We start from the raw sequence: 26,127 nt of genomic DNA, 5'->3' as shown, positions 1-26,127 counted from the left end.
AGACCAGATAGTCGAATGACCTTCTGGACGTTATTCCAGATATCCTTCTGGACTACCTTTCAGACAAAGCCGCAGCGGCAGGGGCCAAGACAGAGGCAGCAGCCAAGGCAGGCAGGGGCTGAGGCAGAGGTGGTTAGGGGCAATCAGGCAGGCAGGCGAGCAGTTAGGGGTGATGAGGCAGGCAGGCGAGCAGTTAGGGGTGATCAGGCAGGCAGGCAGAGTGGTTAGGGGGGATCAGGCAGGTGGGTGAGCAGTTAGGGGCAATCAGGCAGGCAGGTGAGTGGTTAGGGGTGACCTGGCAGGCAAGCAGAGGGGTTAGGGGCTATAAGGCAGGCAGGTGAGCAGTTAGGAGCTAGCAGTCCCAGATTGTTAGAGGGATGTCCAACTGTCGGTTTAGGCCCAATCCCGTATGGATTCCTGTGGGATCGGGCCTAAACTGGCAGTGGGACATCCCCCGAGGGGTCCTGGATTGTGACAGGGTGCAGGCTGGGCTAAGGGCTCCCCCCCTCCCCATGCATGAATTTTGTGCACTGGGTCTCTAGTAATAATAGTAATAATTGAGAGAAATACCTGGAGCCTGCCTAGCACATAGTGATCACTCCTTGCTTTCACCCAATCTTCTTTCCATTTTTAAGTGGTTCATCAGAAAAGTAACTTTTGCTCAGAAAGATCACAGAATTCGCTTTGCTTCCAATTACCTAACTTTCTTTTTGCAGTTTGTCTTGACAACATATTTGCCTGTGAGTTGAATTTACATCCCCCAGAAGACATACTTAGGTTCTTAATAAGTCCCCAGAGCACCTGCTGGCCCACAACACACACAGTGGACTGCTCCACTGCAGCTTGGCAAGCTTTGCATCTTTCCTTTATCCATTATCCTGATTATTTCTTGGAAAAGGAGGGAGTAAAAACAATAGAAACTTTCATCTTGTATTATGAAAGTGGTCTCAGAAAAATAATATTGCACAATAACCCCAACTTGTAATTGCACAGAACACCAATGTAATTTTATGTTCTGTATTTGTTAATAAAAATTTTTTAATCGGTCAAGATGTTAGCTAGCAAAACATTGTCAAAAACATAGATGTAAGTTCAGGAACACAATAAATACAGTGTTGTTAGTACTAAAATTGATTGATAACAGCACTCATGTCACTTAATTTGGTAAAATAATTTTAAGAGACCCAACTTTAAAGCGAGAACAGGAGTGCATTGCAAAGCGCATAGACAGGACATTATTTAATAAATGCTATAGAAAGTAACACAATTATTGAAGGTCAAAAGAAGGACTCAAAGTTAATTATCTGTATTCTTTTCCTCTAGATAAAGAACTCTGCATAATCTAACTTCTCACCAAATCCTACTTTCCCCAAATACTTCCCATAGTATGTCAGAGAAATTCTTTAGCAACATATAAAATCCTGGAAAACCTAGTCTCAGCCTTTCCTTTAGGTAGAAACTGCAAAAACTAGTTAGTCTCACCACTCTGAAAAGCAATTAACCTTGGCATCTTCAACATGATAAAAATATTAATAATGTCACTGCAATTTTTATAATTTAAGAGCAAAGTTCCTCAGTCATTATAAATGGTGACACACTCTATTATTAATATCTGTGCACATTAATTTCTAAAGTATGTAATTTCAAGCAACTCAACAAAATGAGTGCCTAATGTTTTCCAGAATGCAAATGTAATCTGACTCCAGTGTGCTCAGCGGCTCTCAGATTTGTTATTTGAATAAGATCCATGTTGTCCCCAGTAGCCCTACTGCTGTGAAGTGTAGAACTTCAATTTTTTAATGGATTTCTTTTTCTCATAGTGCAATGGGTTTGAAATGAGCTTTGGAAAAAGGGAGAGAGGAAAGGGAAGGATTTTTTTCTCCCAGTAGGTGATCTGCTCATAAAGGGGAAAAATTTTAAAACAAATTTTGTTGTGGAATATGTATTAATTTGCTCTTAAACTCTCAATATGCTACATATTAAAGAATCGTGGCTATGTGACGTCAACACAGTTGGTAATCTAGTTGGTCTCCATCGATGCTGTGATACTTGTTCTCCTCTGGGGAAGCAGATGTGGAAGGCGGTAGTGGCAGGAGCCCTGCTTTTGATCTGGGGACTCTTTCTCGCCTGCCACAGAGCGAAGGTGCCCTTTGTGGAGCTCCCTGTGCTCTTATCCCCGCGGCATCTTCAATATATACCAGTCAGCACAATGCACGGCCCCAATCTAATTTGGTTGTCGGCGTAGAAGAATTCTGATGAAAATCTTACTGGCCCTGGAGCAGCGAGATGCCACTGAGGCCATCACAGTCTGCATTGCATTTTTAAGAATTGTGTGGGAACCCCGGTGCATTTTCTTGGTAGGATGGATTCAGTAGATGAATGCAGCTGTTCCTTGAAAATTCCAGTAGTGGGTTGAATTTATTCTGTAACTTTGATGGAGACACTGACTCTCATTCTGGGGAGCAGCACACCTTCCTGTACAGTAGTCACCCCTTATCTGGGTTTCAATTTCTGCGATTTCAGTTACTCCTGGCAACAGCAGTCCAAAAATATTAAATGAAAAAATGTCAGAAATAAACAACTCATAAGCTTTAAATTGGACGCCATTCTGACTAGCCTGAAATCTCACGCCATCCGCTCCATCCCTCTCAGGGTGTGACTCATCCCTTTGTCCAGCACCTCCGCGCTGTGTACGCTGCCCGACCATTAGTCACTAAGTAGCACTGTCTCAGTATCGCAGTGCTTATGTTCAGGTAACCCTATTTTACTTAATGATGACCCCAAAGTGAAAGAATAGAGATGCTAGCAATTTGGATATGCCAAAGAGAAGCCGTAAAGTGCTTCCTTTAAGTGAAAAGGTGAGTACAGCTCAATAAGAAATTTTGAAAAGAACACCTTCCTATATCTTTTGCTGCAGTATACTGTTGTGATTGTTCTATTTTATTATTAGTTACTAGAGACCCAGTGCATGAAAATTCATGCAGTGTGTGTGTGGGGTCCCTCAGCAAGTTCATGCAGTGGGGGGGTGGTCCCTCAGCCTGGCCTGCCCCCTCTCACAGTCCAGGAGCCCTCAGGGGATGTCCTACTGACGGCTTAGCAGCTGCAGCAGTGCCTCTCCTGTGGCTTCTGCGAAAGGGGCCACTCCTCCCTGCCTCTCCCATGCCGCCCTGCCTCTCCCATGCTGCCCCACCTCTCCTATGCCGCCCTGCCTCGCAGCCGCGGTGACTTTGTCCGGATGGATGTCCGGAAGACGTCCGGTCTAATTAGCATATTACCCTTTTATTAGTATAGATTGTTATTAATATCTCACTGTACTTAATGTATAAAATAAACTTCATCATAGGTGTGTGTGTATGTATATATATATATATATGTATATATATATATATGAAAAAAACACAGTATACATAGGGTTTGTACTATCTGTGATTTCAGGGGTCCACTGGAGGTCTTGGGAAGTATTCCTCAAGATAAGGTGGGACCACTGTATTTTGCTGGGAGTGAAGGACTCGGTACTGTGCTTATGAAAGGTGTCCCATGGGGTGCCACATAATAGCTTTCACTATATTACATTAAAAATTCCTGGCTTTGCAGGATAAGTGTTAACAGTGTGGACAATTAAAAGTGGCAGCTGTGGCTATGGGAACAGATATCGCAGAAATACAAGTTAGCTTCTCTGTCTCATTAAACATTGATGGCATATATTTGGCCACTGAGCTCTGTGCTTGATTACGGATGGTCTTATTTTGTGGTTTCTCAAATACCATACTGTTCAATGTCTATTTTGGAGTTATTTGGAAAGCAATTGGAAGTAGTTCCAAAAGCTTACTAAGAACTTAGGGAAACACCTGGCAATGACTAAAACATTGCTTTTTAAGTCAATTTCACAAACATGTTTTCTTTGATGTTTTGTTTTAAAAATGATGAATATAGATGGATACTGAGAACATGTTATTGATCAGAAATTCCTATTAACTGGCACTATCACATAATCAATAGAATTAAAAATGATGTTAAATGATGGCTCAGAAGTGTAGGAAGACTCTGAAGTGCTTTCTGAATCATAAAGCAATAAAATATGTTCAGCATATTTTCAGTATCAAATTAATTGCAATATTCAGAATATGGCAGTTGACATATATCGAACTTTCAATTAATTAATATATTGGGTTACAACAAGTATGAATCATGCCTCCACCTTGCCAGATGCTGGTGACAATGAACAATAGGGCGTACTGCACTTTATACGCCTCTTGTGGAACAACAGACATCAATTTCCATACATTTAAGCAATGGCAAAAGTAAAAAAGGTCAAATATCTTTGTTTGACCTTTGCAGCTGAAAGGGCAGTGGGTTTACAATAGTCATATATATTTTTCACATCTAACGTTCTGAGGTAAAAGAGAATCTCAATTTAAGTTTTGCAAATAGCTGACTCTTTTCTTACTTTGCCAATAGAGGAGAATTTTCTGTTTCAAGATTCAGTGAGCAAGTAGGCTAATGGGCATAAAGAATTCTGACATCATTAGTTTTTAGAGAAAGAACAACTCAACAAACTGGAAAACGTACTGCAATGGCCCGAAAGTTGGGCTATGGAAATTCAACGCCACAGAGGTGCACACAAAATGGCCAGGCAGAAACCATTGCAATAATAATAATTAAAAAATCTGTCCATTTACACTCCCTACAACAAATTTAATATCTGGAAGAATGAGTCCAATGTTTGAACATGTAATTATCACCCTGTCCTTTTTAATTATGTCTTCCTATTTTTAAATGGTATAAAGGGATTTCTTATATGTTTCCAGCTAGTGTTAGCTCTTTAAAAGATACTATGCTCACATAGTTAAGACAACCTATAATTTGTTTATGTGTATTAATGTAAAACTGCTTGCACAGGTAAAATACAAATTTGATAAGGCAATAACACTGTAGCGAAAGGGGCAAGGAACATGGTTCCACAAATGCTACGAAATTCATTCAGTACTGAGTGTCCACTGCGGAACTGGCACAAGCCAAGCCCAGGGGATGCACAAATAAGCAAAGATTCCCAGCCTCTGAGAAGTTCAAAGTGTAGCGGGCACAGAAACGCCCTGCACAATAAGGGCAGATGAGCTCAGTATTATGCGAGAAGTGACTGAAGGAGGAGGCACGACATGCAAACGCCCTTGCAAAGTCTGACTGACCAGGTTCACCTAGGCCAGTCCTTCACAGACCTCTTGCCTGTCTGACAGGACACTGGCAAGGCACCACCTAATTTCTTTATTAAAATATGTTCTCTTTGATTTTTTTTAAGAGAGTGAGGAAGGGAAAGGGAGAGAGAAATAGAAACATAGATGAGAGAGAAACAGCAATTGGCTGCCTTCTGCATGCCCCCTACTGGGACTGAGCCCACACCCAGGCATGTGCCCTAACCGGGAAATAACCGGACACCCCTTGGTGCATGGGACAATGCTCAGCCACTGAGCCACACTGGCCAGGGCAACAATCCTCCTTTCTGATGCTGCTCTTAAAGTCCCCACTCTCTCCCCATCTTGGAGACAAAGGCTTTCGGTGCTGTCCTGTGCCCATTCTTAGCCCAACTTTCCCACTAAAATCTCTCGAACTCCATCTTTACAACATGTGTCTTGGAGTGAGCACTAATGGGCTGAGGCACCCGACTCAGCCTGCATCTTCATGGTCTTTTTGGCGAACACACTGCCTCATTCATCACTGTTGCTCCAGCTCCCTCACATAGGAGGCAGCACAGGGAGGTGGCCCGGGGTGTGGGCTCTGAAGCAAGATCTGGGTTCAAACCCTAGCTCCATCATCGTTAGTTGTGAGCCCAAGGGTACATGATTCAATTCCTGTACCTTAGCTTCCACTCATCTGTACAACGGGGCATCCCCAACACAGGATTAAGGCGACTATACCTGAGAATCCCAGTAAATGATTTAGCATATGCAGCACTCATATTGTAAGCTAATCCAAACAGTCAGCAAATGCCTTCTTTTTTTCCCATATCCCTCTGCCCCTGCCCTTCCCCTGATGCACTTCTCCTCGCCCTTCAGAGGTGGGCCCCATGTCACTTCCTAGAGGAGCCCTCGCTGGCCTTCAGGCATCCCATACTGCTCTTCCCTGGCACTCATCTCAGCTGCAACCTTACATGGGTTTATGCCACTCACTCTCCCTGGACCGTGAGCTCCATGACAACTAAGACAGCTCCGCTCTGTTCACTGAGGTCTCTGCAGGCCTAGAATAGCACTGGGCATGCACTAAGATGGTGTTCAACAACCAAATGAACAAACAAACGGTGTGGCACCACAGAATGGTTCTGTGGAAATGCCTCGAGGCCCCTGCTTAGGGAGGCAGCCCCAAGTGGGTGGCTTTGGCCTCTTTCTGTTCCCAGCAGCTCAGCTTTTAAATGTGTACCTCTAGGTTATTTCTCTGCCCCCAGGACTCCATTGGAAGACACTTAAATTAGTTTAAAAACTACTTGTTTTCAATATTCCTTCCAAGGACTTGCATCTTTTACCTCAGGAATCTATGGGATGAGCAGATACTTCTACACTGTCTGTTATTGAAGAAGCAACTCAAATCACACATCTCTCCTATTGATAGTGAGTAGTTACTTCACCCTGATATATATATATGAAAGAAACCATTTTAAATGCTGCAACTTTTCTAATACATTTTCTAGAGGTAGTTAAAGAGGTGCTGACCTTTGGTGGAATTGAGCCCCAGAAGAAAATGTATAATATTTTGGCATCCATTCCAAGATTAATTTCTATTGATTAGTGACATCCGGTAATATCATGTTCATCTCACCCACACCTTTCAAATTACTGGGCTTCACACTTGCTAAGCACTGCACAGAGATGTAGGATTCTAAGCAGCTCAATTCATGCTGTGCCACGGCCAATAAGATCATCACTTGAGCAGGTATACTTGGAAGTAAGGTTTCTTTGATAAGTAAGGTGTTCAAGAAGGAGGATTTTTTTTGGGGGGGGGTGATTTAGAAATATTTTTCAGGAAAACATTCTTAATATTAAGACTAAACAGTAAACAACACTCAAACAAGGATTGCTTTGAAACTTCTTATTCCTTAACACATATGTTCACAGAAGGCCCTCTCAAAAAAAAATTATGTAACCTAATGAAGAAATAGCCTCTGCAATTTAACCAAATGCAACCCATGACCTGGCAGATGTTGAGGGGACATATCACAGAAATAGTGGCCGCATGCAGATTCTCAGACACTCAGGGCAGGACCCTTCCACTGCATTTCAGAATGTATGGGTGCAACACAGATGACGAAACTTATTCTCCGCCTCTGCTCTGTGTACAGCAACTTTGTGGCTTTTTTAAACATTCCAACATAAACTGTGAAAGTAATTGCTTCTGCAAGTGTCCAGAAGGAGATTATCTGAAGGTGCTTTTCTGAGCAAGGCTGAAAACACCTTGGTATTTCAGGGAAGCAGTAATTTCCTCTATTTTTGTATTAAAGCATGGTTTTGGGTAGATATGTCCATAATGCTTTAGAATAAAAAAGGTTCTAGCTGTAAAATTCATTAATGGTAAGACAGCAATTCTGTCACCTGCAAGGAGAAATTTCTGGCCAAGCAGAAAGGCACTCTTCTTAACAAAAGAAAGCCTGTCATCACACAGAGTAAGGTCAGAGACACTGACATGGCTCCTGATTCCAGACTTCCTATTCAACACAGAGCAAAATTAGCAACATTTCTGCACAAGTTTGCTTTCATGTTTAAATGAGAACTCAGCAGTGGTCAGAGAGAAAGTAAGTCACACAGCATCCCAAGCACCCCCACTATCATGGGCCCAGCGGTGCTGAGGCACCCCACCCAGACAGGAGGTTAAATTTCAGGTGTATTAATCTATCTCTGATGAATTTATAGAGAAATGTTTGAGTATTGGCCATACCCTCCTATATGTGCTTTTAAAATGCTCTTTCATATTAATTCTCTCCTTTGATCCACTCAACTACCACTTTTAGAAGTGGAGAAATGGTCTCCATCTCCCAGTCTAAATGGCTGAGCCCCATCAGGCAGCGAGTTTGTGGTTCGGCTTAAAGTCAGCTCTCCTTCAAATGGTACCGCAACTAAACCACAGCTCCGTGAGTGTATCATGACCAAACAGTGTTTTAAAGGGGAAGAGTTTTGAATTTGCGAGGAAAATCTAAGCCGTATCTCTAAGCTGTAACAGCTGTGTGACCTTGGACACGTCACCTATCCTGCAACTCAATCACCTCAACAAGGAAATGCTAACCACAATCATTTGCAGGGAAATTGGGCCAATAAACATAAATCTGCTTTATAACATGGAAAGTGCTAGATGAATATGTTGTTATCATTATCACTATCATAGGGAGCATATTAATAAAACAGGCATTATTTGATGCTATTGCTAAGAAATGTTTTTTAAAAACAATGTCCTTTTCAAAGTTACAGAATAAAAACTAGGCAAAGTATGTGAATGAAAACCTACCACCACTGGAGATTTCTTTAAGCCTCATTTTTCTAAAGGCAAGTGAAAGAAAAAAGTGTCATCAGAGTGGCTACATCTAGAATAACTCAGGACTCTTCCCTGTGGTTTTTTTTTTTAGTTTAGTTTGTAATTTCCTTAAATACTTGTTATTTTATTATTTATTGCCTCATAGTTATTTTATAATCTGATTTTCTGCATATCAAAATCACTGGCAGTCAAAATTTGAAGGAAAAATGGCATCATCTAAAATTATTTTAAAAGGAAAAATAAATCAAAGAAGAAACGTATAACAAAAACATGAGTGAGGGAAAACCATGTAAATAATAGAAGAAACTCATGTCTTGTTAATAAATAAAGTCTACAACAAAAATGATACTCGATGTACCCCCACAAGGCAGTGGTAACTATGGCAACAAGAAGAGATGCAATGTACTCAGAGTCAGTCAATCCAATACCCAATGAATATACTAAATATATTTCATGTATATTTTCATATGTTACTGAATTATATTATGCCCCTTATTGATGTAAAATTACTCACTTTAATAGCTACTCCTTTAATTTATGAAGAGATGAAAATTTCTGGGTCTCCCAACTTATATAATAAATAAACATAACTTTCAAACACACAACCCGTGAACCAGGGTCAGCAACAACTCTCATTTTCTACCTCCCAGTAATGATTTTTAAGTCCAAATAATTTTAGTTCAGAAATCTAACAGGACAACTGTACAATGATATAGCAAAGAATAATTTACATATATTTAAGACATCAAATCCTAATTATTTAGACATAAAGTGTTTGATATTACTATTTAAAAGCCTCTCTGCAATAATGCAATGTCAAAATAGCAGTGCTGTCTGGGTAGAGAAACCCAGGCAATCTTTGGCTACAGGCCTTTTAAGAAAGCAAAATCCACTGCCTCACTCACTGTTGTGGGTATCAATCATTCCAATCCTTTGAACCTGCACTCCTACTCAACCCTTTTGTTGGAGCCTTTAGAACAGTGGTTCTCAACCTTGGCTGCACATTAGAATCACCTGGGAATCTTTTTAAAATCCTGATTTCTGGGCCTCATCCTCCGGAAATTCTGTTTCTTTGTTATGGGGTGGGGCCACAACATTAGTAACAAAGAAACAGAATTTCCAGAGGATGAGGCCCAGAAATCAGGATTTTTAAAAGATTCCCAGGTGATTCTAATGTGCAGCCAAGGTTGAGAACCACTGCTTTAGAACAACCCCTGAGCTCTTCTGCATTGACTATACCCTTATGGGGTATAAATCCCAAGTTCAAAAAACTTTTCTCATAAAATAGGCATGTTCTCTCCAAGGAGACTGAGTATCAGGGCAGTTTTTTGGTTTTTCCAAGTCCTCGGTACCTATCATCAAGGCAAAAAGGTGCCTCACACCACTGACCTGTGGAGAGAAGCAGGGCTCCCTCCCTTTGGTCCTGGATACATTCTAGAGGTAGAGGTTCTCTGCTATAGTCAGAGACATTTCCCTTTAGCACTGAAGTTAGAGACATGGAAGAGAGGCCTGGCAACACCCTGGGAGAAATGTATAAAGGAGAGAAATACTTTACTTTGGGGTGCCCTCCACCCTCCTACACCTACACAGTTCTTACGAGTTCATAGAACTAAGAAAGGAAATGTCCGCATCCCTCAGATCTGACACTGGGAAGAAGCTGAAGTTACTAGAATTTCCTAAGACATTCCCTAGGATGATGAACCTAGAATCTAAGAATCTAGGCATCCTGTTTTGGTCCTGGGGAATGAATACTGTGCAGTGCTGGAACCCAAAGCTGCAATTCTATTCCTGAACAAAGATGCTTCTCTGCTTGCATCTGGGTTGTCCACTCTCCCACAGCTCTGAACAGTGAGCAGGTTGAGGACCCGCAGTTGCACTGGGGTCTGGTCACTATCCCGTGACAACGCTGAAGGGACCGGCAATGGGTGTGGACTGCAGTGATTTTTTGGGGTAACGCTGCATTCTGAGACAGCCAGAGACAGGGTCACTGTGGGCAGGAGGATGTGTCAGAGGCAGATTCCAGGTCAAGAGGGTTATTTCTGGAATACTCTGAGGAAGCGGATGGTGTGGCTGCCCACACTGCACCAGGGCTTGGTGCTGCTGGATATAGTTTTCAGAGCTGTCAGTCCCTCAAGCCTCATAACTAAAAATAAGTATCTACTCATTAAAGCAGATTTATTTTTATTCAGACTTTTGTATTTTTGCATTATTACTTTTCTCCACAATTGAATTTTCAAAATATTTTGTCTACAACGCTTATAATTCTGCAAAGTCCATAAACTATAATCTATGCCTTGATTCCAAGAAAACTGGCTTTCTCACTTCCATGTTCTCTGGTACTTGCAGAAAAAGAGTGTACGTTAAAAGAAGGTCAAAGAGAATTTTGGGGAAGAAAATATAGAAGAGATTAAACACTAGGCTGAAAACAACACTCACGATACCCTAGAAAGGCCGTGGGAGGCAGCCAGACCCCCCCCCCCATCCCAAGAACTCTCCTCGCGCCCAGAGCCTGTGCGCTCTGTGAGGCAGCTCCCAGCAGGCCTGGAGGTGTAGGTGTTTCAGAGCATCTGGCAGGGGAACACACTAGTCATTCAAGCCTCAAATCTCCACAATTTATAACTCGACACCCCTAATCGCAGCTGGTCTCTAACTTGATATACAGTTCCCTGTTCCTTTTTTCGTTTAACGAGAAATGTTTGTTATATTCCATTCTACCTTAAAAATTCTTACTATTAATATTTTAACTGATACCTAAAGAAAATAGCCGAGTGCCTGCACGATGGTATTGTATGAATAGATGCCATCTCTATCGTTAATAAGAACCGGCACGTCACTTGGTTGTCTTACAGCAGTACAGATGTTAGCATAGCTGTTGACATTATTCTAGACTACAACTGAGGATATTCATTATGAACTCTCATTATGTCATCAGTCTCCTCTTGCTTAATTGTGAGAATATCCTCCTTGAGTTAATTGTGGGTATCAAGTTCCTGCCCTTAGACTCATCTTTTAGCCCAATGCAAATAATTTCCTTCATCTTCCCAAGAACTCCAGTTTGTCCCTGTCCCTCTACATGGCCCACATTACCATACCAAATACTGCTGAGTCACTACAAAGATGCTTTAAAAAATTACTGTTTTATTTTTTAGGGCAGTTTTAGGTTTATAGAAGAATTGAGCAGATAGTGTGAAGGGTTCCCACATACCCCCTCACTCTACTCCTCAACCTCCCCAACAGTTTCCCTTACTAACATCTTGTATTACTGTGGTTCATTTGTCACAAATTATAAACCAATATTGACACATTATTATGAACTAAAGTCTATAGTTGACATTAGGATTTGGTCTCTGTGTTATACTGTTCTAGGAGTTCTGACAGATGTATAATGCCTGCAGCTGTCAGGGCTTCAGTTTCCTCTAGTGTACTCTTACTTTCCCCTGTTGTGTTGGGGTTTCTTAAAGAAAGCCCTTAGAAACTCCTTAAATAGAGCCTTGTCTCTCTTTCAATATGCTATGATCATAGTGGAGCCCTACTGATGTGGAGGTCAAGGTGTTGGTGAGGGGAAGTGTTTCAGAGTTTTATGATTAAAACCAGTTTGTTTTTTAATGGGCCTGAGACTCGGGGCTGTGACCTTCAGAAGAGTTTCTTGGCCTTTTTTCCTTCCTTCCCTAGTGTAAGACATATGGCTAGAGGGAACTAGAGCTGTCTGCCATTCCCCTAGGATGCATGCCCCTGGTAAAGCAGTTTACCTTGAGGGCAGGACCTCAGTTCTCTGATGCATCCAAGAAGAGTTGTTGCTCAGTTTGCTCAGCATTTTTCCTGTTGTGAGGATGGGAGTGATGACTTACAAACTCTTCCCATGTCAGAATCATGACCAACAATCTGCTTTTAACTGTGATAATTCTCATGAACAAACAATGTCTGGAAGAAGCCTGCACAGAGCCAATAATGAACTCTCAGAAAGAAAAGCTACCCAAAGCAATCTATGGACTCAATGCAATCCCTATGAAATAACAAGGACATATTTCACAAATACTAGAAAAAATACTCCAAAAATTTATATGGAACCAAGAAGACCCCAAATAGCCACAGCAATCCTGAGAAAGAAGTATAAAGTAGGAGGGGTAACAATACCGGAAATGCAATAATGAGAATAAGCAAACCATGATTAGGATGGATCATACATAATGTTAGCAAAAGAAGTCAGACACAAAAGGGTACATACTGTATGGTTTCATTTATCAAATGTTCAGAACAAGGACAAAGTAAAAACTGATAGTGACGGAAATCAGGAGAATGATTTTCCTGGCAGGAGCGGGAAAGTGCATGGCACGAGGCGGGACTCGAGTTAGCTTCTATTTCATGACCCAAGTGGTGATTAAATGGGTGTGACCTCTTGTGTACTTGACTACAATTTTCACTTAAAAGTAAAGAATCTAGCACTGTCTATACACCGACTTAGAGAGGTAATCATAATATGCTATAGCAAGTAGAAAAAGAAAATGAATTCTAGATCTCCAATATAATATAATTGCATATTGGTAGAAAAAATAAACAGGTAAACTATTATATCCAAAATAAATCTATAATTGAATTTTTGCTTTATGAAATTTTTGGATTTTTAAGGAAGTTAGCAATTAGTTACACATTTGAGTCCAAAAATAACCAGAAGTAATAAAGAAACAGTTTTCTAGTTAAACATTCCACACTTCCAAATGTGTCCCCTGGAGTGGCACAGTATGGCACCCTTGACAGCATATTGTCTGTGGTACCAAGTAGCTGAGTCTTAGCTGCTCTAGTTCTAGAGTTCTCTCAGGGACAAAAGGTGAACAGGTCCTCTACATGCAATGTCAATGCACTTTCATTAGCCTCACTCAACTTATGTTCAAAGCAAATTCTGTGCAGGTCCCTGTGGAACACTCATCAAGCAAAGGTAAAAACCCCAAAGGCCAGTGCACAGACACCCAACTCAATCCCAGAGAAGGGTAGTGTGGTATAGTTACCCATGTCAACCACTTGTTCATGCACTATTTACTTAACAAAAGGCACAAAGGATAACTACCATTTGCCATGTCTTAGGTGTGACACTCAATAAGCTTGTCTGCAAACCTCTAGTTAGACACACTCCAACTTACTTATGCTAATTTCACTACTAAACGGCTTTTTAGATAATCATTTTTCTCAACCAATTTATATTATAAACTAGAGGCCCAGTGCACAAATTCATGCACAGGTGGGGTCCCTCAGCCTGGCCGGCTATCTGAGCTGAACGGGGCCATGGGAAGTTGGCCAGTGGGGGGAGGGGCCGTGGGAGGTTGGCTGGTAGTCCCGATTGGGGTCACTGGGGCTGGTTGGCCAGGGGGAGGGACCGTGGGAGGTTGGCCAGCTGCGGGAGGTAGGCTGCAAGAGCGCACTGACCACCAGGGGGCAGCTCCTGCATTGAGCGTCTGCCCCCTGGTGATCTGTGCGGAGTCATAGTGACTGGTCGACCAGTCATTTGGTTGGTCAGTTGTTCGGTCGCTTAGGCTTTTATATATACAGATTAATTAAAACTTTCTGTCACCTAGTTTCACTTTTTTAGATTAGTTTTACTTATAGATTAATTAAAACTTTCTGTCACCTAGTTTAACATGAATATGTTATGAGAAAAAAAATGTTGAATCTCTACAAAGTATATTTTTAAAATACTTAAAAATAATGGGTAGCGTTTAAAAAACATTTTTATTATATCAGAATAAAACTATTTAGACAATAAAGATGTTTCCAAGTAAAAATTGAAAACATACCCAATATATGAAAAACATAAGCTACCTATGTTGTGTACACATGTGTACACAATCTCTAAAAATCAAAGTTATGCTATTTTCCCTCATGGGAAAAATAGATAACAAATTTTAGCACATTTTCCTTAAAACAACAACAACAATAATAACAACAACAAAAATATATTCAAATCAATGGCCAGATCAAAAAACAAACACACACAAAACAAAGGCAAAGATTTAGAAATGATGCTCAGATTTATAGAATTAAAAAAATAAAAGGAAAATATTAAATAATCATTTAATATCACAACAGTAACAGATTCTCATTATTTTGTCCCATGCAGTTACGAACTAGAGAAAATGACCTTATAAAATAATGAGGATTAGTCTACTATAAGGAAGAACCAGTTTGTGTGACAAAAGGCTAGAATAGAAAGCAGGTGCTAAATAAATCCTGTTCATTTTCATGGACTAGAATGGATCCCAGAAGGCATTTTCTCAACAAGAGAGGGTTATGGACCCCAGTAGCTAGCTGTGGGCTCTGCATCAGGCAGCGTGCATTCCTGCACCTCTATGTCATTATTGCCCCAAATCTGTGATCATAGACCTTCACCATGAGGACATCGAAATATTTAAAGAACACAGTGGATGCACGAATAAATAAACGCATATGGTTATAAATGATGCAGAAAAGAACAAGTGCATACTAAACATCTTTCCCATTATGCAAATGCATTTTGCTAGTGATCTTTTCTATTTTTGCAAAGATGCTCCTCATTACTACTTTTACTATGTGAACTACAAAATTGTGTATCTGTTTTAACAGGAACATATACATAATTACTCTGTGGAGATGTTTTCAAAAGTGTCAAAATATAAATTAACACACTGACACTTTTTTAGGGCTCCATGTGCCATTCCAAAACATGTTTACAGAATAGATTAGAACATTTGTATGAGGCAGTTTCTGAAGTATCAGTTATTTATTTTATTTTCTGTAAAGCGCTGTTCAGAACCAGTTATGTCACATAGAAATCCCTCTGGTTATGGAGAAATGTGTAGGTGCACAAGGAAACCAGAGTAACTTCACTGCCCCCCATTTTCTGAGAAGATTCCTCCCTCCTCTGTGGCTGAGTTCCCAACCACAAGCTGAGCTTGGGTCCTCCCTGAAATGAGGTGAGCTCTGCTCATAGAAGTCACAGCCCTTTTGTTCAATGACTGCCAAGCACACTGTGTTTCTCTAAGAAAAGTAGAACAGGTGATTGCATTGGAGATGAAGTGCAGTGTTACCAAATTGGGCTAATTTGTTGCATTTTTGGCCAAGTCAGAAGAAAACTCACTATCTTTTTCTAAAAGATAAACAGATCTCCTACCATGTTTTGGGAGATACAAACATAAGGAAATACTATGGCTAAAGACATGATACTAATTAATTACATATGCTTCAATCTAACCAAGTGAAAAGTATTGCACTAAATTAATGCAAACACGGGATAATTTATTCCTTAGCTTGCTACAATAGAACCTCAAAATTATAGATGAGATTTTGCCTTAATTGGCAAGAAACATAATTAAATGAAAACATGTAGTTCTTTTTCTCATACTCAGATTTAAATAATTAAACTTTTTTCCCCAATAACCTTCTTGCCTGTCTTACTAATGAGGTACATTTCCAGGTTCCCCCAACTTATAAAAGTGCACTGAGCCACTTCTGGTTTCCCTCCATGCCCTCTGCAGATGGCAGAAAAATATTCTACCACTGAGACTTTTACTTCCAAAAGCTTAGATTTGTCCTATCATGAGTGAGTACCAAAGAAATCAGAGTCTAGTCCAGCCGTGGGCAAACTACGGCCCGTTTGAAATGAATAAAACTAAAAAAAAAAAGACCGTACCCTTTTATGTAATGATGTTTACTTTGAATTTATATTAGTTCACACAAACACTCCATCCATGCTTTTGTTCCGGCCCTCCGGTCCAGTTTAAGAACCCATTGTGGCCCTCAAGTCAAAAAGTTTGCCCACCCCTGGTCTAGTCCTTTCACTTTAAAAATGAGAAAATTGAGATTCAGAGTAGTGAATAACAGAAATTATTATTCATACGGTTGGGACTAGACCACAAGTCTCTTGACTTCCAGGCAGTTCTCCCCACCATTCCCTAGAGGAATGTTAAAACCAACCAACCAAACAAGCAAGACATCTTCACAAAAAAAAATTATACTCTGTGGTTTTGCTAGTGTTTTTACCTCTGAAGAGATTATCCAAGTCATTATCTTCTTTTTCTTTGATTTTCAAACACTTTGCCTGCTGTACATGTCTGTACAAAGAACAGAAATAAAACCTGGATTCATTATCCTGTGAGGTAGGAATAACTCATGACAGCAGCACACATTTAAATAGAAGCCACAGGGTAAGCAATAGAGAACTAGTAGGTATTTTCCTCCACAGAAACTTGGTCAGAATTTTTTTTCAATTTAATATTTAAAAAATACATTTTTGTTAAGGAACTCTAACTTTGACATGAAGACTTAAAGGTCCCCCCTCCTCCATTATTGCCAAATGTTTTTAAAACTCTCTGGAGAATAATCTCTTCAGATTCTGAGAAGGAGTTACTAGGGAGAGTAGGTGGACAAATAATAATTGCTACTGATTATTTTAGTGCTTATTTTAATCAGAAGATTATATACATTGTGCCTGAATAAGTGTATAAAGTAATTTTCCCATATTGCTGAATGTCAGAGAATTAATTAACTTTTAAATGTTCCAGTATGCTGTAAGGACTAATTTTGTAACTCGAATGGAACTTTATAAAAATTTGAGGCTCAGAGTTTGTAATGAATGTGGTAGTTTCTACCAGGTAAAATGAAACTTTTTCAATGTTGCTAATTACCTAATAATTAATTTTAGGTGGACAGAACTTGAGGTAGTTGATCAATTCATCTGTAATATTTGTGATTTTAATGAAAATGATAATAACTTGCTTTGCAAATATATTTTGTAATTGCACTTGGATAGCAGCTCTCTCATTTTATCCTCAGGAATATGCCTTTGAAGTAGGCATGCAAACACTGTTTCAATTTCTGATTTAAATTAGGAATCTCATTCAGTTACTCAAACCTTACATACAAGATAAGTGACTTGTACAATAATTGAGGTAATTTTATCTATAGGCTCTATAAATGTGTATGTCATGGTAGAAATACATTCAACTTATAAGTGAGGTTTGTTGTTGTTTTTTTTAAACAATTAAGGCTGTTTTTCCCCCCCATAAAAACACACGCCAAGAAACTGAGAAAGGATTTCTACTGAAATACTGAAATCCTATTTTTGGACCTTGAAAGGAGGCCCTACATAGCTACTGTGGAGCACACTAACTCCAGATAGTTAGCCACCTGTGGTACAATGCAGAGACCAGTACCCTTAGTGTAGGAAAACCTAGCTGCATGGTTTAGCACCCGTGTCCTAAGCTTGTGACTCGGGTGCATATTTAAACTTTAAAGGTCTCAGCTTCCCAATCTGCAAAATGGGTACAGTACAATTTCACTAACTGCTCTGAACAATTAAGTGAAAAAATATTATAAAAAAGTATACAAACTCTTATGCATCGTGGACATGCATAAAATGTGTGGAATATTTTCATTAATTCAATATGTATAATTTCATTATTTTTCTCTATACATATCACCAGGATTTGTTTATTTGCATTCTTATAGGGATGAATATAAATCATAGAAAGAGGGCCTGAACGTGAGCAGCGAGCATCTGGCGGAGAGAGCTAGTCAACATGGAATGCTGAAGGCACAACGTAGGTGCAGAGCAGTAAGATTCTCCTGGGAGGCTCATATGCCTTACATAAATTTGATGGGGCTTTAAAAAATAATGTAAAAATAAATCCACTAAATTTATTGAGTGGCTTTTTATAAACATAGCAGGTACTACAATTAATCGCAAATATGTTTTGTCATAGTTTTCCTTTCAAAATTATTACATCACTAGGGAGATACACCAAGGCAAACCCTGTAAACAGTTCAGATTCGGTTACATTTCCTGAGGGAGAGAGGTACTTCCAAGAACTCTAGATGTCATTGAATCTCATTTCATCCTCACAAAAACTCCATAGGTAGGTTAGGACCCTTGTTATTAATAAAGAAACTGAGGCTCAGAGATATTAAACCACTTGCCCATCTGGGGCACACAGTGAGATGATGGTGGAGCCAGGACATAAATTCAAGCCTTCAAACTCCAAATCCAGTTTCCTTCAGGGTACACAACATCTTCCACTAGGGTGTACTGAGCATTTGCAGAGGCTTTGAGATGTCACACGCGGCCCAAAAGAAAAGGAGAGAGAATAATAATAATGCCCCTGGCAGCTGGAGCGAGGATGCTACTTGGCACTGGGCTAATCAGATTGTTCCGCAGAGGACTCAGCCGTGGCTGGTCCTGAACGAGTGGGAGTGTGGATGACTGATGGGCTTGCAAAGGTCTAGGGAATTAGACTGGAATAGAATGGGAGGGAGAAGTGTTCTGGGATGGGAATAAGCTAATCAACTTACTTGGATGAAGCATCTGTGCTGTGCGAGGAAAGAAAAGATCAAAAGCGAGGCTGAAAGAATAAGCTGGAGCCAAGCTGTGGAGAGCCCTGCGTGCTGTTCTCAAGTGTTTGCGCTCCATCCTGATGGCAGTGGGAAAGGTACTGAAGTGTCGCATCATAAAAGAGCCTATTGCATACCGCCAGTTTTATGTTTGCAGATGATTAGGCTAGTAAGGTGCCAGAGATTCATATTTGTTTGTATTTTAGCTAAAAAAGTAATACCATTGCAATTTGCACATATTAGCATTTCACCAATAATTCTTGAAGCCTGGCTTGTACATTTTATATAGTTATCAGAGCTCCAAGCACTCTAAACCAGTGATTCACAAAGTGGGCGCTACCGCCCCCTGGTGGGCGCTGCAGCGATCCAGGGGGGCGGTGATGGCCACAGGTGCATTTGGGGGCGATGAGTAACTGCTATTAAAATTTAAAAAAAATTAATTTCCAGGGGCTGAGTAATATTTTTTCTGGAAAGGGGGCGGTAGGCCAAATAAGTTTGGGAACCACTGCTCTAAACAATCTTCAAAATCTTTACTAACAGTACTGCCGTTGCTGCAGCAAGTCAAGCTACTTGTCTGTCCTGACTCATTCTCATAAAGGAGTGTATATGACTTAGAGCCATGGTCGGCAAACTGCGGCTTGAGAGCCACATGCGGCTCTTTGGCCCCTTGAGTGTGGCTCTTCCTACGCCTTAGGAGTACCCTAATTAAGTTAATAACAATGTGCCTACCTATATAGTTTAAGTTTAAAAAATTTGGCTCTCAAAAGAAAGTTCAATCGTTGTACTGTTGATATTTGGCTCTGTTGACTAATGAGTTTGCCTACCACTGACTTAGAGGATTACTGCTTCTGTTGTGGGACCTGCCACCGTCATCCAATAATCTCTGATATCCATTGCTTTTCCTTTTGCCTTTTCCTTAGGATTTTGCTACTTTCAGTTGAAAAAGGAAACTGCATGTTCTCTGACACTCTTTCTATGCTACCACTACTTTTTTTTCCAGTTTTAATTTATTTTTTATTATTTTTTCTTTATTGATTAAGGTATTAAATATGTGTCTTTATGCCCCCATTGCCTCCCCACCCCCACCCCCTATATGCATGCATACAAGTCCTTTGGTTGATCTCTCCCCTTTATCCCCACCCTCCCCTACCTTCCCTCTGAGGTTTGACGGTCTGATCGATGCTTCTCTGTCTCTGGATCTGTTTTTGTTCATCAGTTTATGTTGTTCATTATATTCCACAAATGAGTGAGATCATGTGATATTTATCTTTCTCTGACTGGCTTATTTTGCTTAGCATAATGCTCTCCAGCTCCATTCATGCTGTTGCGAATGGTAGGAGTTCCTTCTTTTTTTTTACCGCAGTTAGTGGCTACCATTTCTGTGTTCAAATGCCAGGCCCTGAACCAGAGGCCTAACCTGTAGGAGGTACTATGGATCTTATGTTTATGTGTTGAAAATGAAGAAAGAGTAAGTGGCTGGCCCAAAGTCACATAGTAAGCAGAAGAGTCCAAAAAGAAGAGCTAGAATTTAAATTTAACTCAGTTTAACTGTAGCTACACACCTAGAGCAGGAGTTGGCAAATGACAGCCCACAGACGGATCCTGGCCACTGCCTGCTTAGTAAGTGGAGTTTGACTAGAGCACAGCCATGCTCATCCGTTTACTCACTGTCCACGAAGGCTTTCAATTGCTAACTGCAGCAGAGATCTTATTGCCAGCAGGGTCTAACATACTTATCATCTGCCCTGTACAGAAAACATTTCTGACCCCTGTTCTAGAAGGAAAGGAAAAGGTCCCTAGGCCAGAATGTACACACCACACGGGACTGTTTTACACTGCTATCTTTCCCCAAAATTGCCTTGATAACTGCATTTAGTTATAGTAGGGCTTGAAAGGCAAATATTGGGCTCTGACTGTCTTTTATTTTTAGACAAATTGTCCAAGTCCAATTAACATTTTTGGAGCTTTTCCTACATGCAGGCGTTGCATTCAACCAAGATGGTGCCTGCTGCCGAGAAACTGATAATCTAACAGAGGATGCAGCTGTGCGTGCTGCAAACTCTCACATGAAGTAGACTGAGAAAGGGCTACAATGGAGAAATGAAGAAATCACTGTGGGATCACGAAATAGGAGGGGGATTTCCTGCTTAAAGGTCGGAGAGATTAGAAAAACCTCTCAGGAGAAGATGAATTTGAGCTAAACCTCAAAACAAATTTTACTAAGGGAAGTACTGAGAGGGACACGGCAAAGGCATGGACATGTGGAGGGTAGGGAGTGAGAAGAATTAGTCATGGGGCATGGTGTGCCCTGAGGTGGGTGTTCAGGCTAGGGTAAATTATGAGGACTGCAAAAGCTTCCCATGGACCTACATACTGTATGCATGCTTCTGTGTATGTATATTTGTATATGTGAATTTATTTATAGTAAAGCAAAATGAATCAAGGACCTATAAGATGCTATCAATCCAAAGAAGGATTTATACAATATGTTTAGCTGGTAAGTAAAAAGTAATTAAACTTTAAAAACACTGCATTATAAAGTATCAATAAATAACACACATATGAAAATAATTATGCAGCATTATTTATAAGTGGAAAAATACTGGAAACAACCTGAATACCTGTCAGTAGGGAAATGTGTGAAATAGTTAAGGCATGTCCACTCTGTGGAATATGATTCAGCTATTAAAGATAATGCACTGAATCCACTTGTGTTAACATGGCAGATTATCCATGATATATTGTTAAATAAGTAAAACATACTTTTTAGCTAATATCTTTTATCTTCAGACTTTCTTTGAGGCAGCAAACAATGATTTTGCATGGCAAATTTATTTTTTCTTTGTGGGTACTTAGTTGTCTATGTTTTTAGAACATTTCCATATAAAAACTAAAGTCCAAGACCAGATTATTTTTCTTTTGGTGATAGGTGTTGGTTTACTTACAGGTGCTTTGCTCAGTCCACTATTATATACTTGGGATAAAATATGCCTGTATCTTGTGGAAGCCTCAGAAATTAGTGTCCCCGTGTTTACCTTTCAGGAATGCAGCACCTTTCCCAATATTTACCATGATTATATAGCAATCTACCCAGAGTAGATACAAGCTAACTTTCAAAGAAACCTTAGCAAAAATTAATGTAATTAAAAAAGAGTGTGTATCTACATATCGGTATACATCCATCAACACAGAACAGGTGTAGGAGACAACATGACAATCTATTCACACACACACACACACACACACACACATGCACGCACCAGGATACAGCATCAGAGTTCAGGAGTGGGAAATGAGAATTTATTATTTTTTTAAACTTCTATATTACCTGAATTATTGCTAAGAATTTTGTCATATTCTTATAAGCCTTTAACTTATACTGTTTGATAGGGAAAGGTATGGGTATTATTAAATGTTTTCAATGTTTAATTTTTCTACTTTTATTAATGTATATTTTCTCATTTTCCTATAATACACAAGCATGGCTTTACATAGGGGAAAAACATGTTAATGTCCTCATTTTACTATTTACAATGAATGGGAAATAATTATTTTAAAGCTAGATTAGGTATGTAAGGTAGATGAGAAAAAAATACCCGCTGGTGATTGGGCAACAACTTTATTTTTTTCTGGGGTGCAAGAACACCAATGTTTGCTTTATGCAAAGAACCATGAGCATTTTAGCACACACTGTTCTACAGCAGAAGATGGGATTTACTTACTAAGAGCCTGGGCCAAGACAGGATCCAGAAATCCAGAGATTCACAATAAATTGTAAAATGCAAGAGAATCATTTCAGAAAAGTATTTGTAAAGGTCTTTTTAAGGTATACACTGGTTATTTTATAACATTTCAGCAAAACAGTAACTTTGTTGAGGAAACACAAGACTACAATGAACTGCCAAAGGAACCAAGATGAGTTGAGCCAATGAGGGCCAGGTCCTTTCATGTCATCACAGTTTCTGTCTACACTCCTGTGCTGATCTTGACACACCTAATTTCATTTCAATTTTCAAAATATTCAACAGAATGCTGCTCCCTTTTTTCTTTAAGGCTTGGATCTGTTTATGGTCCACAGGATGCTAATATAGGTAACAGCTGAAAGCATTTCAAGTGTTACCCTTTTACTTCTTTCATGGCACCCATCACAATCTGTGATTTTTCTCTTCATTTATGGTTTACTTTTGTTTTACTCCTCCATCTCCTCCACCTGAAATATACTCCCTGCTGAGATGGGACTGTTTGTTCACCTCCATATCCCCAGCCTCTAACACACCAATTGGCAACTGAAGAAGCTCCATACATATTTGCTGAATGAATGAGTGCTGATGCAATGAGTGAATCTGCATGCTCACTGCCAAGGCTGCAGGGACTAGAGTCATTTTGCTTGAGAACAAATCCTCATTCTGCCACTTCCTAGCTGGTGTGACATTCTTATCACTAAGTAAAGGCTAAAAAGGACCAGGATGGACCAGGATTTCAGTCTGTTTTGTTCACTGCTGTAGCACTAGGGCTTGGAGTAGTCCTGGCATGTTGCAACTAATAACAGTGTCAACAGGGAAATAAATTCTTTGGCTTTGATATCCTTATTTCTATGTTGAAAAAGTTGGATTAGATCATCGTTTGAGTCCTGCCCCATTGTAAGCTCCAGGATTGTCACACCTGAAGTGTGATCTGGGCGGGAGCTGGTGTGGAAGGCCTGCAGGGTTCCTGTAGACACAATCCTCTACAGGCCCAGAAGGAACTGGTGTCTTGGTGCTTTGCTCACGGCTCAACTGATTAGGGTCCAATGTAGCTCCAGATGCTGAGTAATATTTCAAATAACTAAAGGTCTAACTTTCTATGATTGGTGCAAAGATGTGTGGTATATATACACAACTAGAACTGGTAGAATTGCAAGACTTTAAAATCAACAATTTTTATAAAAATGAAATGAATATAGGGAACTACTATTTCAATAATCTCTACTATGTGCCAGGTCCAATTATATGGCTATAACTACATCTATCTTACATCTATATTTATCCATATATCTATAGTCAAAATCTAAGCCTCATATTTTATCTTCACTTTACAGGTAAAGAAATTGAGATTCTAAGAGGTAATGTTTATATCTGAATCAGTCAATTTAGACTTGTTAAGTCCTACAATGGAAAAATTAATGAAAAAACACACATCCAAAACCATAATGAAAACTGGTTCATAACCCTTTAGCAGCCTCCAATTTTTTTGAAAAAATAAGGCACACACAACACAAGTAGTAAAAAAGGCACATGCAGACACACATGCATAAGCTAAGAACAAGGAATGGGGTCGTCTCTTATTTGATCCATATCCTGGAGCCTAGGACAGTCCCTGGCACATAATGTTGCTCAAAATGTACTTAATTTTCTGAGTGATTATTAAGTGTCTGACATTATATTAAGTGTCAGAAATACAGAGACATGTAGAACACAATCTCTAACCTCAAGAATCTCATATGGGTTGGAACTGCTATAGAAAATTTAGAGAGAGCAATGAGCCTTGGAGAAGGGAGAAGATGCAGGCATGGATAAACAAAGCAAGATGAATGGAAATAAAAACAATATTGCAGATGATGACAAGGGGTGAGACACGGAGTAGACTTTATCCCCTAAAGCAGAGAATTTATGTGGGAAGGAGTGAGAGAAAAGGCTGATGGATTAAATAAAATTTATCCAATAACTTGGAAAGTTAATATGTGGAACAACCAACTAACACTATTTTAATTCTGAGAATGGACTTCAGAGAAGGTATTTATGTTGCAGTTAATTTAAATAGTGGAAATAAACTAGTTGGCTCATGGCAGTGGAATGTATTATGAGGATCATTAAGGAGTTATTCCACTACATGCCATTCTGTGATTACCATAACTTCCCCCAAGCATTTTCATCATCAATACAGGCCTTAGGGAAGTGCATAAAATTTATTTTATGGCAGGCATTAGGAAAAACAAAGTGAGCTTTATTAGGCAGTTTCTTGGATCTTCTTAATAGTAATGATCGAATATGACAGGTATTTTAACTAATGGTGGTTCTACCAATTGTGTGAATTAAAATATATAAAACACTGCTCTGGGGAGGTAAAAGAAGTCATTAAAGAATACTTAGGTGGGTTGGAAATGCCAGAAAGGAAATGTCCTGCTCTGGCCTGGAGAAGCTAGCTAACAGAATATAGGGAGATGTGGGGGAGTTGCATTTCAAAGTAATTTTCTCTATGATAAAACTGTTTTTAATAAGTATAATTGTATTCCCTTGTTGCAGATAGAATCCTTTAGTATATTACAATAAAATGTGTTCAAGGTAGATTATAAATGTTCTTATTTATAATATACACATAAGAATAAACAGTTTGGGAAAAAACAGTTAAGATTCTTCCCCTTTAGTATTCTGTTTTCACAAAATAAGAAATAAATGCATCATGAGATGACCTTGAGAATTTTAGCTAGCAGCTGAGAGTAGTCTACATTTAAATCCAGCCAGGCAATTTCAAGGTCTTAAACTGTCATTCCTTTGCTAGTCTTAAGTTGAAACATGTAGAGGATTTGGAGTCAGGCAGTTCTAGATTCCAATCCTAACTTTTCTACTGATTATCTGTGTGATCTTGGACACTTTGATTAACCTCTCTAATCTTAAGATGCCTACATTATAAAATCAGAATTAGAACACTTAACCACACAAAAGGTGGTTGTGACAATGAAATAAAATGAACAGGATGATGTATATAAATTGTGTAGCACAATGCTTTAGCTCAAAGTAAGTGAATGATATTAATATTTTGGTGTTACTATTATTAATTTACTGGACTAGGAATACTCTGAATTTAATCAAACTACCTATGTTTGGGTCCAAGATCAGCTACAAGTAAGGATTTTTACTCCCTCATCTAAATGGCAATGCTATGATGACAGTAATTTCCGCTTTGACTAAATCACAAGACTACAGGAGCTCCAAAGTTAATGTATGTGAAAACTATAGACTGTTAAACAAATTAAAGGCTTTTTCCCTTCTAGAGTACATACCCAAAGGAAAGACACTCAAGCATAAAGTCATATGCCTCTATTTAATGCACCATGACTATCCCACTACGCTGTTAGTACAAGGGAAAAGGAAGATCTACATAGTTTTTCAGTAGTGGTGACCTATTATGAATCTAGTTTTTAAAGTTGTATTAATATGTAGTCCTACTGCTATGAAGGTTAATTTTATAAACATCTATTAGTATATAATCCACTCAATTTTAAAA

The 26,127-nt window shown here is 39.4% G+C and overlaps 1 protein-coding gene across 1 annotated transcript in view; it reads right to left on the bottom strand.

The window, feature by feature from the left end:
- L3MBTL4 (l(3)mbt-like 4 (Drosophila)) overlaps window positions 1–26,127 on the bottom strand; it is a 259,747-nt gene that overhangs the window by 56,967 nt on the left and 176,653 nt on the right. The window contains exon 15 of the mRNA XM_005868713.2: window positions 16,519–16,589. Coding sequence (XP_005868775.1) covers window positions 16,519–16,589 — 71 coding nt within the window. The remainder of the gene's footprint in view (window positions 1–16,518; window positions 16,590–26,127) is intronic.

This window comes from Myotis brandtii, unplaced genomic scaffold, assembly GCF_000412655.1.
Source record: "Myotis brandtii unplaced genomic scaffold, ASM41265v1 scaffold276, whole genome shotgun sequence".
Lineage (NCBI taxonomy): Eukaryota > Metazoa > Chordata > Mammalia > Chiroptera > Vespertilionidae > Myotis > Myotis brandtii.
The sequence above is the reverse complement of the archived record's forward strand: the minus strand, read 5'-3'. Positions and strand labels throughout refer to the sequence as shown.